At 33.5% G+C, this 17,808-nt stretch overlaps 1 protein-coding gene across 3 annotated transcripts; it reads left to right on the top strand.

Annotated features, from left to right (window-relative positions):
• Positions 1-460: 460 nt before the first annotated feature.
• wdr91 (WD repeat domain 91) lies at positions 461-14,863 on the top strand. 3 transcript variants are annotated; one of them, XR_006157632.1, is made up of 17 exons: positions 466-588; positions 877-1,013; positions 1,545-1,724; positions 3,013-3,220; positions 3,378-3,460; positions 4,579-4,685; positions 5,217-5,382; positions 6,242-6,397; positions 8,526-8,704; positions 8,810-8,960; positions 10,231-10,325; positions 10,442-10,601; positions 11,550-11,658; positions 12,743-12,855; positions 12,941-13,138; positions 14,256-14,540; positions 14,574-14,863. XR_006157632.1 is itself a non-coding variant. In XM_042748027.1 (16 exons), the coding sequence occupies exons 2-16, from the start codon at positions 891-893 to the stop codon at positions 14,418-14,420; spliced, it is 2,193 nt and encodes a 730-aa protein (XP_042603961.1). In that variant the 5' UTR covers positions 461-588; positions 847-890; the 3' UTR covers positions 14,421-14,863. The 3 variants fall into 3 exon arrangements, 2 of the variants coding, with proteins under 2 accessions (XP_042603961.1, XP_042603959.1); XM_042748027.1 differs by having other exon boundaries at positions 461-588; positions 847-1,013; positions 14,256-14,863; XM_042748025.1 differs by having other exon boundaries at positions 14,256-14,863.
• Positions 14,864-17,808: the final 2,945 nt, after the last annotated feature.

The following is a 17,808-nucleotide window of genomic DNA, read 5'->3' as shown; positions in this document are numbered from 1 at the left end:
ACACTGGCCTTGTGTTTGATTATTCAACCGTGACAGTAAAATGAGCAGCATGAAAATCAGCCTCATAAAATCAGCTTTCTGTGCGGCTCATCTCTGAGGTCTAACGCCTCCAGGTGCTTTTGCTGAATGCGTTATTGTTCAGCTTTGCTCTTTCATAATGGGGCCCATTGCTGTCTAGGAGAAACCATTCAGATCACAGCAGAGATCTTATAGAATTTTATGTCTTATGCATGCATGCATTAGTTATTAAGAGTTAAAATATTGTCTATAAAGTGTCTAAGTAGGTTGATTTATATACAGTGTTTCAGTACTGAGAATAATCGATGAAGACATTGAGAATTAAAAACAGCACGCTTGAGATTTATTCTATTTTATGAGTTTATTAGCTTTATCACTTTATTGATGGCTTTTGATGTTGGACGCACGGCACGTGACGGCAGCGCGCGCGCGCCCTCTGGTGGCGGGTGTGAACGGCGGCGCGCCCGTCAGCTGACGTCATCCCATGAGTCCCTCACGTGACGCTCGCAATCACATGACGAGCCGAAGCTGAAAACAGGAAGAGGCGCATCAAACACATTTATTAATCAGGTAAAAGCTTCATTTGTTTTAATCACTTTGTTTCCATTCAGAACATTTTAATTGCATTCATTTATTAATACGCGACTATATCGTCTGTAGCGATGTAGTGAACACATCGTGTCATACACGAGCTCATCTTTGCTGATAACACTATCAACTTTCATATGGACTCATTTATTGTGAATTACTCGGCAAAATAATCATGCATGTAAAATGCGGTACTTATATTTGATGTATTATGTGCATTGTGTATGCTTTGTGTGTAAGATGTGCATTATTTCCGTGCGCGCGCGTCAGGAGACTATGTGAGGATGGCCTCAGCGGTGGAGAGGACAGATGATCTGGTGCGAGAGTATCTGATCTATCGCGGGTTCACCAGCACACTGAAGCACCTGGACTCAGAGATCAAATCAGACAAAGACAAAGGCTTCAGAGTGAGTTTATGTGTGCAGATGCATGCATTCACCTGATCTGATCGACAGAAGCCTTGTGTGCAGGACTGAATAACAACAGGACATGATAAACAAACATTATATAAGGTTTAGTAGATTAGTGCATTTAAATATGAGTATGCATGAACATGCACAAGTCAAATGTACATGATTGATCTGTTAAAGGAATAGGTAACCCAAAATTTAAAATGCACTTACCCTAGACTATCCAAGATTAGGATGAGTTTGTTTCTTGGAGAAATGTAGCATTGCATCACTTGCTCTGCAGTGAATAAATAATATATATAAAGTAAAACATCTCAATGATGGATTCGTATCAGCTTTTGTCTTCTCCAGATGTTAACTGATGGACTGGAGTGCTGTGGATTATTATGATGTTTTTATCAGCTGTTTGGACTCTCATTCTGACGGCACCCATTCACGTCCATTGCTGAGACAGTGATGTGATGCTGTGCTAATGTTGTGTTTTGGTGATTCTGATCTCAGGGATTGTTGATTCGTGTTTTATTACAGGTTGATAAGATCATCGATCAGCTCCAGCAGCTGATTCAGAGTTATGATCTGGCGGGTCTGAAGGAGTACTGGGCGTATCTGGACCGCAGGCTCTTCTCCAGACTGGAGGACGTCTACAGACCCACCGTCAACAAACTGAGGACCAGTCTGTACCGCTTCTACGTCATTCACACCGTACAGGTTCTCCAGAACACTCCTGCTCATATTTCACACACAAATCAAACAAGAAAATGCATTTTGCATTTAAAAAAATTAAGCCTTTTTTGGTATATTAGTATTGGTGTGCCATTTTCATCACATTACACAGATTTCGCTTCTCATTTTGTTAATGTTATTCAAAAAAGCACTATATTATTTCAGTGAAGTACTACATTTAATCTATGCCGACAGGGAATTTATACAGATCTATAATTAAAAATATCATTGATATATTAATGAATTTAGTGTTTTTTGTATATATATTATATATTTTTTTATATATATATTATTATTTGTTAATAAATAATAAAGTTATATTATTTGAGAGTAGTTGTAAATTTTTATAGTGATCTATAATTAAAAATGTAATTAATATATTTATGAATATAATGCACCAAATAATCTCATACAAACAAATAGATGTAATAATAATAATAAGATAAAAAAAAATATGTAATTAATGATGATAATGATTTTATACTGATCTATAATTATAAATATTTATATGTATAATTTCATATTAATATAATATTTACTAATACTTAATAAATAATATATTAAGTATTAGTATTATTCATCCAATTATAAATAATATTAAAAGTAATATTAAATATTTATAAAAAAATCGTATTTATTCATATAAACGTATCTAATATAAAATAATGAATAATAACAGCTTAATAAAAAGCTATATTGTTTCCTAGTACTAAATCGAATTTATGCTAATAATGAATTTATACTAATTAAAAAAAGACATCATTAATATATTAATAAACATAATATTTAAAAACACGTTTAACATAAAATAATAATACATAATTCTACAAAATATTATTTGTTAATATGTAAATATGTATTTATTTTCCTATATAAATAATAAATTAAAAAATAAACAATAACAATAAAAAATAATTATGTAATAAAAAAGCTGAATTATTTCAAGGTAATACTAAATTGTTGCTGATAACGAATTTACACTGATCAATAAATAAAAATATAATTTATGAATATAATAGGTAACTAATAATAATAATAAAACTATTGTCCATGGTGTATGATAAAAAAAAATAATAGTTTTAAATGATTGTTTTAAATTTTTATATGTCTCTACTATGAAATAATAATAGTAGTAAAATATTTCTTTTTAAATGATAATGTTAAATAACAATAAAAATGAAATAAGAATAATAATAATTATTCTGTTCTGTGTCTGTTCTGTGTGAGTCTCTTTTGATCAGTATAGTTTATCAGTGTCTCTGCTGTGTCTCAGATGAAGAATTCCGAGAAGACGCAGGAGTTTTTCCAGAAGCAGGCGCTGGAGCTGCAGACTCAGCCGGAGTGGCGTGATTGGTTCGCTCTGCCCTTCATCCCAGCGCCGGAGCAGAATCCCTCCTTCTCTCCGTATTTCTCCCGGCAGTGGGCGGACACTTTCCTGGTGTCTCTGCACAACTTCCTGAGCGTCCTCTTCCAGTGCATGCATATCCAAACACTGTCTATTATGGGATGCCCAGCTGTTTAAATAGCATTAATGTGACACTGATGCCTAGAAATGACACTCAATATTCTCATGTACAGATTTTAGATATGCATTTATTGTAATAAGATCAGACTGATTGAGCTCCTTAACAGCTTCACCTCAGCCTGTGCTCTTGAGCTTCGACAATGAAGTACAGAGAATCAAAACTGTGCAGGAGGAGAACGAGGAGCTCAGACAGTTGGTGAGGTCTTCACTGTTTAGTAGTTTAGTTAGTAACGCCTGTTAGTTTGATGTGACAAGATAGATTGTCCATTGTAGAAATATCCATTAGAATGAAAGGCAAAATGTACATCGTTCAGCTCAACGAGTGCAATGTGGCACTTACAATACTGATAATGAATTTATACTGATCAATATATAAAAATATTATTAATAATGAATATGATATTCAGTAATATAAATATATAAAATAATAATAACTCAAAAAATGTCATACTAAATAATATAGTTAATACTAAATGCTAAATAATAAAATAATAATAAATGTTAATATAATTATTAATAATAATAAAAGTACTGTTAATAAATAGATTAATTTGAATAAAATAATACAATAGTTAAAAATACCCTTAATATATTAATAAATATAGTATTCAGTAATATATAAATACATACATGATATAATGCAATAATAACAATAGCATGATATAAGCAGTAATAAATTAAATAATAATAATACAAATAATAACACCATATAAAGATATTAATTTAAGGTAGTACTACATAATTTATGCTGATAATATCATTCATGTATTAATGAATATAAAATTCAGTATTATATACTTAATAATGAAATAATAATAATAATAATATATTTGATTTGTAGTGTGCCTTTCTTACACTCAAGGTTCTTGAAGTAAATGCATATTTTATTATAATGTATTTTTTGTTGTTGATTTCATAGTTTTTTATTATTGAAGTTATTAATATATGCATTAATTAATTTATAATTTATTTATAATTTATATATAACTCTACTTAAAAATAGTATTGCTGATAATGCAAAAGTAATTTAGAAATTGAAGTTACTTAATATAAAAATAATTAATTTATATATTATTAATATATATATATATATATTAATATATAGTATTATTTTTAAAATATAATAAAATAATATGCTATAATATTTTTATATGCTATATTATTATTTTAAGCTGGTACTAAATATAAAAAAATATTTTCAGAATGTAAAACATTATTAGTTTGCAAAAGTGTACAGTGCCCTCCCAATGGAAACAGGGTAGTCATTTTGGAGAGATGCATTTGTCCGTAATCTTCTATCTCCATTTGTTTCAGTTATTTGCTCTTCAAGTAGAATGGCGACAGAAGAAAGACGAGGAGATGGTCCATCACAAACTGCCGCCGTACGTCCAGCACATGGACCGACTGGGCGACACTGAGCTGTGAGGAGACTGTAGGACCGCAATCATCCGCTTTTAACCATTTCACACAATACAGATATATTAACTTATTATAACGAGACTGACAGAGTTTGATTAGTGAATAAACATTCACTTGAAATGTCACTTGATCTGACGTGTTTGTGTCTGTGATCTTTTCTCTGCATTCACTGTGATTCAGATCATCTCAGGATCAGTGCATTTGATTTGAGGAAATCATGTGACAATATGAGTCAAATATGAAATCAAAGATGCATTGCATACATTTGAAACATAATATATTTGCACAAATAACATCTAAATGAGTTGTAAAGGTCATTTCTGCAAAGCATTTTGAGCTCTTTATGAAAATTAAATCACATTTTATACAATCAAACAATTCTTGACTAAGAGCCTCTTTGTGTGATTTACTGGCGAATCAAAACAATGAAACCAGGAACAGGGTAAACAGAGGAAGGGAAGTGAGCGGGAGATCAGCTAGTGTGTGTGTGTGTTTTCAGAAACGTGAGCGATGTTTCGTCTGCTTTCTCTTAGAGATCTCGTGTTCAGTCAGAGGAACGTCAACATGACCACGCCGTCCCGAAACTTCTTCTCCACCTTCCTCCCTCAGACCCGACGGGCCCCTGGGAAAACGGCCCCGGGGCCACAATCCTCGCCCACACAGGCCTCGCTGGGCCGGAAGGACCCCACTGCCGCGCAGGTACATCAGTATCTGTTCATTGTTGTTTTTGTATTTTCTGTTTTCATTTTACGTTTCATGTTTTTGGAAAAAGGAGAAATGTTGCCTTGGGCGATTATAATGGGTTAATAAAGGCATTATAATTATTCATAATGTGCGTTGCAATACATTATATATTGCCATAAATAATTATAACCAAATTTAAAATGCATAGTGTAGCAATGAATTGATAAGTGTTATATTATTAATTGTGGTTAAATTGTGGTTTGTCCTAAAATTTTAAAGTCATATATAAAGATGTAAATAGAATTTATACTGTGAAAAAATTAATATTATAAAAATATTATTTGGGAAAAATTTATTTTCACTAATGTTTTTTTCTACTCATTGATGTACTGTACTGTTAGATGCACTGTAATATTTATTTATTATAATCTAATTTTGAAGTGTATTTATTTTAATCTTACTTTATATTTTTTATTTTCATTATTATTGTTAATACTTGTTGTATTGTACTGCATTGATAACTGTATTATTTATTTTTTAAAACGAATTATTTGTTTAAGTTACATTATGCTTTTTCTGCTCTTAGCTCTGAGTTTTTTTTATTATTTATTCTAATCCAATTTTTATTAAATTTTTTAAATTGTAATCTTTTTTGTTATTTATTTAGCTTTGCCGTACATTTTTATTTTATTTTACTTTTTTTTGTTTGTTTTGTTTTTCTTGTAACTATTTCACAGACCCCAGCACTTCGTTGTGACCCACTGTGGCTTCCAGGATCCCAGTCTGAAAAATGCTGATCTAGCGAACGGCTGAGTTTACCCTGTTTTTCTGCTAATCTGATGTTTTTTCTGTCTGTCATTTTTTTTTTTTTTAGTCTGCGAAAGCAAAAGATCTGCCTTCCGCAAAAGACTTGAAGATGCCCTCTGTTTCCACGGCGACGGTGGATTTGGCCACAGGTCATTCCCTAAAGAGAAGACCGCATGACCACGAGAAAGAGAGAAAAGAGCTGCTCTCCAAACTCCCACAACAGGTCTAAGAAAATATCCACCAGAGCCGAACAAAGGCCCCTCTGTCTTTCTGTCTCTCGCATCACGTTCTTCCATCACGTTCGCTGCTTTTCTGCGTTTTGCTCCTCACATGACACTGGCACAACAGTACCCACACACTCTTTCAGTGCTTTTGGTTTGGGAAGTACATTTCTTGTTTATTTTTCTCCATAAGGATGTTAAATTTTCTGATCCATAACCCAAACTAAACAGCCTTCAGATGAATCGTGATTGTAACTTTGATCTAAAACAATAAAACCTGTTTGAAACTCAGAAAATAACAAAGATACAAGATAACATATTATCATGGAATGAACTACTAATCCCACAAAGAAGTCCAATTTTGAGATTTTGGTCTATTTTGCTTTGATAAAAACTTGTTTAAAGATAAGTGGAAAGAAAACATCCAAAATACACATTTAAGTGTTTACTTTACTGCACTTTATCTATTTGAGTATGTAAATTTAAATTCTAATCCATATCTTTAAAAGTTTTTTCTCCACTTCAGCAGAACTTGTGTTTAAAGATTTTTTGCATTTTTGTTTTTTTCTTTATTCTGTGGGTTTTTATAGTTTTATTTACAACTATATCATCACACACTGATTAATATGACATTTTATTCCTAAAAAATGTGGTGGAAAAAAGCTATATCGTTAATGGCTGTGAGTTTTTTGTTTCTCTACTCTACTTCGGCAGAACTTACATACACCAAAATCTTAGAGTTGTCTATTCCTATCTATATTCTGAAGGTTTTTACTGAGGGGTTTGTATACCCTATACCATTCACACCGATTTATATGACAATTTTATTCCTCAAAACGTGGATTGAAAAGCATATCTTTAAATGGCTGTAAGTTTCAGGGTTCTCTTACTCAGCCAAGAACTTACATACACCAAAACTTAGAGCTTTTATCTCCTATCTATATTCTAATGGTTTTTACTGAGGGGTTTGTTCATATACCATTAGCACTGATTTATATGACATTTTATTCCTAAAAACACTGATTTAAAAAAGCATATCTTTAATGGCTGTGAGGTTGTTTTCGCTTACTTCAGCAGCACTTACAAACACTAAAACTTAGAGTTTTATTCCTATCTATATTCTGAATGTTTTTACTGAGGGGTTTGTTTATATATCATTCATGCTGATTTATATGACATTTTATTCCTAAAAATGTGGTGAAAAAGCATATATTTAATGGCTGTGAGTTTGTTTCTCTACTTTGGCAGAACTTACATACACCAAAACTTAGAGTTTTATTCCTATCTATATTCTGAAGGTTTTTACTGAGGGTTTTGTTCATATATCATTAGCACTGATTTATATGACATTTTATTCCTAAAAACGTGGTGAAAAAGCATATCTTTAATGGCTGTAAGTTTGTTTCTCTACTTCAGCAGAACTTACATACACCAAAACTTAGAGTTTTATTCCTCTCTATATTCTGAAGGTTTTTACTGAGGGATTTGTTCATATATCATTCATTAGATTTTTTTTTGTTTGTTTTATAATTTTTTTTTTACATTTTATTCCTAAAAACATGGCAAAAATGTGTTGTTTTTTATGTCTGTTGACAGTATTTTCTGATTTATGGAGTGATAAAAAGAGATACCCAAAAACCCCTCTGGAAAAATCTTTAATTGTAATTTGTCAACAAAATCAAACAAGCCTGGATTTGTCCGATGTTCAGATTAATTTTTGGGAAAAGAATATGCTTTACATTGGGTTGAAATAAACTATATCTTTTAGCAAATATAATTGATTTTTTAAGATATTTAAGTCCTTTAAATAATATTAACAGAACTTTTGATCTTAATAATGTATTAGTAAATGTTGAATTTAACATTAAGTTTAATACACGCTTTAAAAGTATTTTTCACTGTTAGTAAATTAATGGCAACAAATGGACTTGAACGTATTGAAAAGTATTTCCAAAAATATATATTTATAGATCATTACAAAATATTATGATATATACAAATATAGAAGAGGTTTAAGAGTGAAGGTAGAACTTTGTGTCATTTGTAGTGCATCATGGGAGTGGGCCAAAATTATCATGCCAGGTCTGTCTAGAACATTTCTGTGCATTATTGTGTTTCTGATCTCCACAGAGCTTGGAGAAGAAAACTGATTCGGATCTAGATGCTCAAACCGAAGCTCTTCCTGATCAAACAGACTCCACCAATCAGATGCGAGTCTGTGAAGTGGGCGGAGCTGCAGTGGAGCAGCCCTTCATTAAACTGAGTCAGGAGGAGTACGGAGAGCATCACTCATCCATCATGCATTGCAGGTGATTGTAGACAGTCAACATTGAATATACCTGTTCATGCAGCAGAAGCAGTTTTCGAACTATGTCAGTCATTTTGGTTTTTTAGTTTTATGTTTGTGTTCTTAGGGTGGACTGCTCCGGCAGGAGAGTGGCCAGTCTGGATGTGGACGGGGTGGTGAAGGTTTGGGCGTTCAATCCTATCATGCAAACCAAAGCCACTATCATGTCCAAGTCCCCGCTGCTCTCTCTGGAATGGGCAGCCAAACCCGACAGACTGGTAAATTACTTTTTGGTGAAGAAACACTGATAAATAGATTTAGCCTAAGAAATGAACCCCATGATGCTTATTGCATTTTAAAGGGGTGCAATTAAGCATTTTGAATATATTTAAGCTGTAAATGTTTCTATTAAAAACAATCACACTCTACCAAAATGTTTGGGGTTGATGAGATTTTTTTTGTGTTTTTGAAAGAAGTTTCTTCTGCAGTAATATTGTTAATTTAAAATAATGTATTTTTATTTGAATCAGTGCTATTTTAGTATCATTGATATATTATTAAAGTTTTTATTAACATTTTGAATTAGATTTTATTTCTTAAAATTTTGTTTTAATTTTTGTTAGTGTTTAATCATTTTTATGTCTATATAGCTTTTACATTTTTAATTTTAGTTTATCTAGCTTTAGCTTTTTTAGTTCTTTAGGTTAAAATAAACAAAAATGACAAATGTTGCCTTGGTAAGTTTTAATATTTTATTTTATACCAAGTAATGAAAATTGTGTGTTTTTTTAGTTATACTGTAATAAGCCTGATAATGTTGCCTTGGTAAGTTTAATATATATTATATATATATATATATATATTCTATATATATCTAGATTCAGAATATATAGAATATATATTCTTTAGAAATCATTCTAATATGCTGATTAGAATGATTTCTGAAGATCATGTGACACTGAAGACTGGAGTAAATTTAAATTTATGCATTTAGCAGGCGCCAAAGCAACTTACAGTGCATTCAGGCTATCATGTGTTCCCGGGGAATCGAACCCCCAACCTTGCGCTTATTAACGCAATGCTCTACCACTTGAGCTACAGAAGCACATAGTTATGATGCTGAAAATACAGTTTTGATCACAGAAATCAATTACATTTAAAATATATATATATATTTCCAGCATCATTACTCCAGTCTTCAGTGTCACATGATCTTCAAAAAATCATTCTAATATGCTGATTTGCTGTTCAGGAAACATTTCTGATTATTATCAATGTTGAAAACATTGTTTTTGTGGAAACCATGATACATTTTATTTTTCAGGATTCTTTGATGAACAGAAAGTTCAAAAGAACAGCATTTATTTGAAATAGAAATCTTTTTGTAACATTATAAATATCTTTACTGGCACTTGTGCAATTTAATGCATCCTTGCTGAATTAAAGCATTATTATTATTATTTTGAACAATAGTGTCAGCTCAATAGTGTAAAAACTACTGGTATTTGCTTGGTTTTACTGGTTTATGTGGTGATTTTCCTCCTATAGCTGTTGCTCGGCAGTGGCGTCGGGACGGTAAAACTTTACGACACGGATGCCAAGAAGAACCTGTACGAGATGACAATAGACGACGTCCATCCACGGTGAGCCCTCACAGATTACCCATAATGCACCATGATGTTTGTTTTTAAAAGTAGATGACAGTATACGGTAGGACATGCAGTAGATTCCTCTTCCACTGAGCTTCCTGTGTGTTCAGGATCCTGTCGCTGGCCTGCAGTCCCAGCGGAACGTCGTTCGTTTGCTCCGCTGCGGCTCAAGCTGCTCCTACTGGTGTTGTGACAGAGGGCGATGCACGAGTTTCGGCTCCCGTATCTGGACAGCTGCTGCTGTGGGACACCAAAACCGTCAAACAGCAGGTACTGGAGCCAAATGACACCAACACAGAAATGCAATGACTGAAAACTCGTTGTATGCAGGTGCGAGTATGCAACTCGTATGCAATTGTAAATTGTATGCAATTCGCTTACAATTAGTACAGAATGCTGCTGCTAGATTACTGATGGGTGTTTAGCATATATCACCTATTTTAGCCACTTTACACTGGCTTCCAGTTCATTACAGTGTTGATTTTAAATTACTTATCTTAAACACTAAAATAATAAAAATAAAGGTCCTTATAGGTTCTTCACAGTGATGCTATAGAAGAACCATTCAGTCAAAGGTTCTTTAAAGCACCATCTCTTTCTTACCTTTTTATAATCTGAAGAACCTTCTTTCACCACAGAGAAGCGTTTGTCAAACAGAAAGGTTCTTCAGTTGGTAAAGGTTTTTTATGGAACCATTTAGACAAAAAGGTTCTTCTATGGCATCGTGAAGCACATTTATTTTTAAGAGTGTATAAGGCTTTACACAATTTGACTGATCTTCTACATGTGCACATCTCAAAGCAATCCAAGCTCATTAAACCAGAAGTTTTTAGACCTCACTAGAACAAGATTAAAAATGAGTGGCGACCGGGCATTTTCAGTGGTGGCCCCAAAGCATTGGAATAGCTTGCCTTTATATCTAAGACTTTCACCTACATTGGACTCTTTTAAAAGAAATCTGAGATTGTATTGATTAGAATCAGCTTTTGGCTCAACAGATTGATCTAGCAGAGTGGCTCTCGTTTTCTCCTGTGATGTTTGTTTTATTTGCTTGTTTATTTCTCAGGCTTTTTCCTTTCAGAGATGTTGGTCTCATTTTTTATTAGCTGTTGTTATTGTATAGCACATTGGTCAACCTTGTGTTGTTTTAATGGTGCTTTATAAATATAATAAAACAAACGAAACTCATTTTAATGATGATTTTCTTTTTGCGTTCAGCTGCAGTTTGCACTGGAGCCGGGTCCGGTCGCTATAAACTGTACGGCGTTTAACCACAACGGAAACCTGCTGGTGACCGGAGCCGCAGACGGGATGATACGGCTGTTCGGTGAGAAGGTTAAGATGGGGACCGAGTTGGTTTGGGTGTGTTGTTTTGGTTTTGTTTTTTTTATTTGTGTTTTGCTTTATACTGTTTTTTTTGTTTCAGGAAAGCAGCATTACTGTTGTAAATTATATCAATTATGAAACAAATTTCAGAGGTTCAGCACTACAGTGTCATTATTTTCATTTCAGCTCAATTCAGTTAATTGTCAATGTTCTGAAGTCCCAAATTCTGTTCAGTTCAATAACAGTGTGTTGATGTTTCAAAGTTTTATCAATTTGTAAGACAAATTCAAAAACAGTCATTATTTAACTCAATTCAACTCAAGTTCAAAAATTCTAATCAGTTCAGTGACAATGTTGCAAAATTGATCAATTATGAAATTTGTTCAATTTCAGCTGTAAAGCAGCTCTACAGAAAACAATAGTCACAATTCAGTTCAGTCCACTTTGGTTCAGTTCTGTTCATTGTTGATTCAGTTGAGTTCAGTAACTGTGTGAGTCTTGTAAAATTCATCAATTGTGATGCAATTCAATTTTAGCCGTAAAGGAAGTTTAGGGATTTTAATGATGTAATTTATTTTTTTTTTTTTATTATTATTATTATTTTGTTTTGTAATATCATTGCAAAATTAATTATTACGAAATTAATTCCATTTCAGCTATAATTCCATTTCAGCTCTACAGAAGACAATAGAGTTATTTTCCACCTCGGTTTAATTCAGTGTTTATTCAGTTAAGTGTTGATTCAGCTCAGTTCAATAACAATGTCAATGTTGCAAAATTCATCAATTATGAAACAAATTCTATTAAAGAGCTCTATAGAAGACAATAGAGTAATTTTTCAGCACAGTTTAGTTCAACATTGTTTCAGTTCATTTCAATGTTGATTTAATTCCATTCAATAACAGTCAGTGTTTCAAAGTTCAGTTGACAGAAGTGTCATTATTCGGTTACATTTTGTTCTCATCTGATGGTGTCAGTGCAGTTCAGTTGATAATATTACTGGATATTAATTGTTTTTTTAACTTCATGTGGCTCACATATATTCTGCATGTTGAAGTGTTTGTTTCTGCTGCGTTTCTCTGCAGACATGCAGCGCTATGAGAGTGCATTGAGCTGGAAGGCTCATGATGGTGAAGTGTACAGCGTGGAGTTCAGCTACGACGAGAACACCGTCTTCAGCATCGGAGAGGATGGGAAGGTGATGGGAATTTTGGGATTTTTGTAGGAATATCTAGAGTTAAGTGTAGATTTATCGCTAAATGTTAAGTTTTGTTTGTTGTCAGTTTGTGCAGTGGAATATCCACCGCTGTGGCGTGAAACAGTCGGAGTACTCACTGTCCCAGGATGCCGTGGGGCCGTTTGTCCTGTCGGGTTACAGCGGTTATAAACAGGTTCAGGTTCCACGCGGTCGACTCTTCGCTTTTGACTCTGAGGGGCAACATGTGCTCACCTGCTCCAGCAGCGGTGGAGTTATCTACCGGGTAAAAATACATTTACCAACCACTCACACCTGTCAGATCAGTTTGTTACCAGTATATTGTTTCTGTCATTATCCACTTTTTTCTTCAAGGCAGACGTAAGCCTATGGGCAAGACTTCCGGCTCATTAGCCGCTATAGGGAAATAACGAGAAGAATAACACCATGCAGTTTACTTTATAAACCAGTGTGTTCATAATTAAGACAATACATACAAATAACACGGTAAGACAAACCAATTTTCAATATCAAGCAGCAAAAAAAAACTGTTCGGTACAGCTAAAAATAGATGGATGACATGAGATCGGAAGCCAAACCCATAGAATTTAAAAATGACCGCGCCCACTTTTACGGGAAGAAAACGGTGGATGATCCAGGGTTGTTTTAGTATCATTGATATAGTTTTATAGTATAGTGAGGTAGTTTTTTTGTGTGTTTTCATATTAATGTTAGTTAAAGTTTTAGTAATTTTGTTGGGTTATTTATCTCATTTTTATAATTTTTTGCTTTTTTATTTTGTCTCTTTAGCTTTTATTTATTTTTGCTTAAGTATGAGTTATTTTAGTACTTGAACTTAAACAAAAATGAAAAATGCTGCCTTTACAAATAGCTGAAATAAAATGTTTAATCTTGATATTTTCTATTTCACTTAACATTTATTGTAATTCTTTAGTTTTAGTAATTTTCTATATAGTTTTATCAAGTTTATTTCAGTTTTAGTTTCAGTTATTTTAGTACTTTGACGATAAAAATGAGAAATGCTACTTTTGCAACGAGCTGAGATAAGTTTATTTATATTTAATTTTATTTCCACTAAAAAAAATTTTAATTCTTCAGTTTAAGTATTTGGTTGTCCGTTTTTCTCATTACTATTATTAGTATTATTTTAAATATCTATATTGTTTTTATTCATTTTTGTTTGTGTTTTTGTAATATTTTGTTTTTATTATTTTTATGTATTAGAATAAGAAATGCTGCTTTGGCAACTAAAGCTGTAATAAAATAAGTTTTCTTTAAATATGTATGTATTTTATTTTATTTCAGTTAATGTTTATTTTAGTTTTGTGGTTTTAGTTTTAATGTTATGGAGCTAACCTCGTATCTGCTCTGCTCTTGTCTAGTTGAATAAAGCGGACGCTGGTCTGGAAAGCGTCTTGTCTCTCGGGGGTCATAAAGCGCCCGTCGTGACAGTTGATTGGTGCTCGGCGATGGACTGCGGCACCTGCCTCACCGCGTCTATGGACGGCAAAATCAAACTCAGCACGCTGCTCGCACAGAAACCCTGAGCTCACAAATCAAGTACAGTTTAAATCACATGATGTCATAATGAACCAATCATCCCTCACAGGTGACCATTAGAATATAAAAACAGTGGTACTGATTCAAATAAACAAATCTGTATTTCCACTGAATGATAAAACAGACCATATAGATCCAGAGAGTGATGACATATTATATTTTTCGCAAAGCATTTATGGTTCTGTGTGCATTAGTGATGTCTGAGCACATGGGGAAATGTTACTTGAGAAAGAACAAATGTTGAGTCAGGTCAGTGAGGAAGGGCATTACCTTCACATTAATGTTTCTTTGCTTCTAAGATGATGTTTATTTCTTACTTCTGGAACCGTTAAATAGAGCTTAGCCAAGTAATACACTATTTGAATGATTTTCATAAACATTGTTTTTTTTGCATCCTGTTGAACAATAAAAACAAATATGATCCACCAAAGTCCTGTGTGTCATTTAAAGTGTGGTTTTGAGGTCCTAAGTTAATTTGTATAAAAATGGGAAAACAGTATTTGTATAAATGAATCTGAAATATGTTCACAGTAATACAATTACAACGGTAAAGTCACTCTTAGTCAAGTGTCTTGTCAAGTGTCTTAAACAATTTTTTAAATTATAAATAGCCACTTAACACACACACACACACAAATCAGTAATTCCTCCCTTTGTGTTCTGAAGTTATGACTTTTGGCTTTTTGAGCGTTTTAATAGTTGGTAAAACAAACTGAAATGTTAAAATACTACTACTACTACTACTTATAATCATGTTAAATATTATTGAGCGAAAATCTTGACCTCAACCGTTGCACTACTGTGCGCGTTCATGAGAGCGGCAGTTCGCGCCTAGAAAAATTCGCGCCCATTTTTTGAAATCAGTGCTCGCGTTCAATGAGTACCGACAAAAATAACGGACATACTTTCTTCAGAGAACCAAACCCTATTGTATGCACGAGTCGCAAAGGAGTAAGTATGAGGCGTTTGCGTCCTTTCTTCAAAGAGAACAGTTCTTATAGCCTTTTATATGATCGAGCGCGAGTAGGACATCTTTAAATGTCTCGCTGCGTTTTCGGAAAAAGGAAGGCCATAGCCTACTGCTTTAGATCAGGACACCGAGGTGAGTAAAAAATAACTGAATTTACATTTTTATTTATTTGAGAGAACTATCCATCTAAGTTGAAGAGAACATAAAATTCCTAAGAACTGACCCATAAAGAGTCTCACAATAAATAATGATTCATTTTTTTTATGATATCCATTCACATAATCACATTAAAGTAACTTAATAGAAATGTATTTACTAAACTGACAGCTATTCACAGTCTTATAACAAACTGGAGGAAAACACAAGTAAATTCTTTAGTTATGTTCAAGATCTTTTAGAATTAGATGTTGTTCATTAAATATGAATGATTTTTTTTTTTTAATCGTTTCACATCAACAACAACAAGGTGAGTAAAATGACAGAATTTTTTTGTTGTTGTTGAGGGAACTAGTTTTTAAGTTGAGTTAGGTAAGAACTGGTAAGTGATGAGACATTAGGTGAATTTATATTAATTCATCTTTTTTCACCTTTTTAATGATATCTATTCAAAAAACTTTATGGAAATTGACAACTAGTCACAAAACTTATCTCATGACAAACCTGGGGAATACATGTTCAAGATCTATGCAGTTGCTGTTTTCGTTGCTGTCCATTAAATGTGAATGGGAAGGTTAGTGATATATGTTGTTTCTTTTTTAGTTGCTGTCCATTTAGGAATGGGGGCCCTATACATTTGCACACATTTACCTAGATCAACTTTTGCGGTACTTTTTTGTCGTGATGCTTGCTGCTGCACAATGGTGCCACATTGTTGTGTCCAATGTTTCAAAATTTTTTATGTACATGTTAAAATAGGATTCCTTCATTAACATTTACATTTAATCATTTAGCAGACACTTTTATTATTTCATGTTGTAGACCATGAAATAGCAATTGATTAACCTCACAATTGAACCTTTTTTCAAGAAAAGGGATCAGAAGTATAAATTACTATGCGTATATTTTTAAATGGATTTATGTGGGGGGAATTTTTGCATTGGTCTGAATCAAAAACTGCAGACTGGATTATTGAAAATGCACATTCATTCTCTACCAGTAGGAGGTGCTTTTTGGAACGTAAGAAATATTGTGGTTTCCCCGATAACGGCTGTAAACAAAGCAGTGCTCAGCTCATAAATGATCCTTTATCAGGTAAAATGAAAATGCGATCTAAACCTTTTCTGAAGACTGCTCACATGAGACAAAGGTTTCTGAGGTTCATTCTGAATTAGTGAGAATGAGAAGAGTATGAAAAAAGTATACCCTATATTGATGAGTAAAGTCCACTGATGAGTTACCAGCGTAAGCCCTACATTTAATTTTAGTCATTTTAACTTAGGGCTGTCAATCAGAAATTAAAACATTTAATCGTGATTAATCGCATGATTGTCATGAGTTTAACTTGTGAATAATCGCAACTTAATTGCACATTTTTATCTGTTCTAAATCTAAATGTACCTTAAATTAATAACTTTTAGCCCCTCGGTTTCACAGACAAGGCTTAAGATAGTCTCAGACTAAAATGCATGTTTGAGCTGTTTCAGCTGATAATATCCTGGGACTTTAAGTTTTTAATACTCTAATCAACATGGGCATGGACAAATACTGATGCTTTATGCAATATATGTTTATGAGTGAAACCATTGTTAACAGAGCATGAAGTTCTGTTGTCAGACAACGGGATGAATATGAAAGTGACTGAAACGCGACCCATTAAGACTACATAAACAGCTCTCCCTTCCAATATGTTAATCTGCACAAAAATCCCGATTTATAGTATAATCGTCCAAAGGTGCCGTTTTCTGATAAAATCAAATAGGCTACACATAAGATATAAGACACTAGCTGTGCTATGATTTCGACTATACTTGCATGTAAAATTAAACAAGAGAAGCAACATATATCTGTGTTTTTAACTGAAAGCGCAGCTCCTTTCAGCCGCTCGCTGAACAGAGCGGACTCAGAGAGAGAAGTGTGTGCGCGCGCTGGGAAAGAGAGACCTCGCGCTCGTGCAGCAGTCAGCTTCAGATGCATGATGTTTTCATTTGCTACAAGCAGGATACACAAGAAGCACGTTCAACTCGGAAACGCAGACCGTTGTCGTGGTAACAAACATCGTAAACAGCAACCGTTTGCGTGTCCGCGCTTATTTTTTGTTTTGCGCATCTCCTATATGAAAAGCATTTTTAGGGGGCCCCTGGCTTTTGGGGGCCCAAGGCAGTCACCTACCTTTGCCTACCTGGGTAAGTCCGCCCCTTGTTCAAGATCTATGCAGTTGCTGTTTTCGTTGCTGTCCATTAAATGTG

The sequence above is a fragment of the Cyprinus carpio genome, chromosome B21, assembly GCF_018340385.1.
Source record: "Cyprinus carpio isolate SPL01 chromosome B21, ASM1834038v1, whole genome shotgun sequence".
Lineage (NCBI taxonomy): Eukaryota > Metazoa > Chordata > Actinopteri > Cypriniformes > Cyprinidae > Cyprinus > Cyprinus carpio.
The sequence above is the reverse complement of the archived record's forward strand: the minus strand, read 5'-3'. Positions and strand labels throughout refer to the sequence as shown.

Bases quoted from the DNA above. Each gene is read 5' to 3' on its own strand.
- wdr91 (XM_042748027.1), top strand. From the start codon at position 891: ATGGCCTCAGCGGTGGAGAGGACAGATGATCTGGTGCGAGAGTATCTG. The intron at 3,221-3,377 runs ATATCCAAACAC...TAACAGCTTCAC, and splicing joins CGTCCTCTTCCAGTGCATGC to CTCAGCCTGTGCTCTTGAGC. The intron at 3,461-4,578 runs GTGAGGTCTTCA...CATTTGTTTCAG, and splicing joins ACGAGGAGCTCAGACAGTTG to TTATTTGCTCTTCAAGTAGA.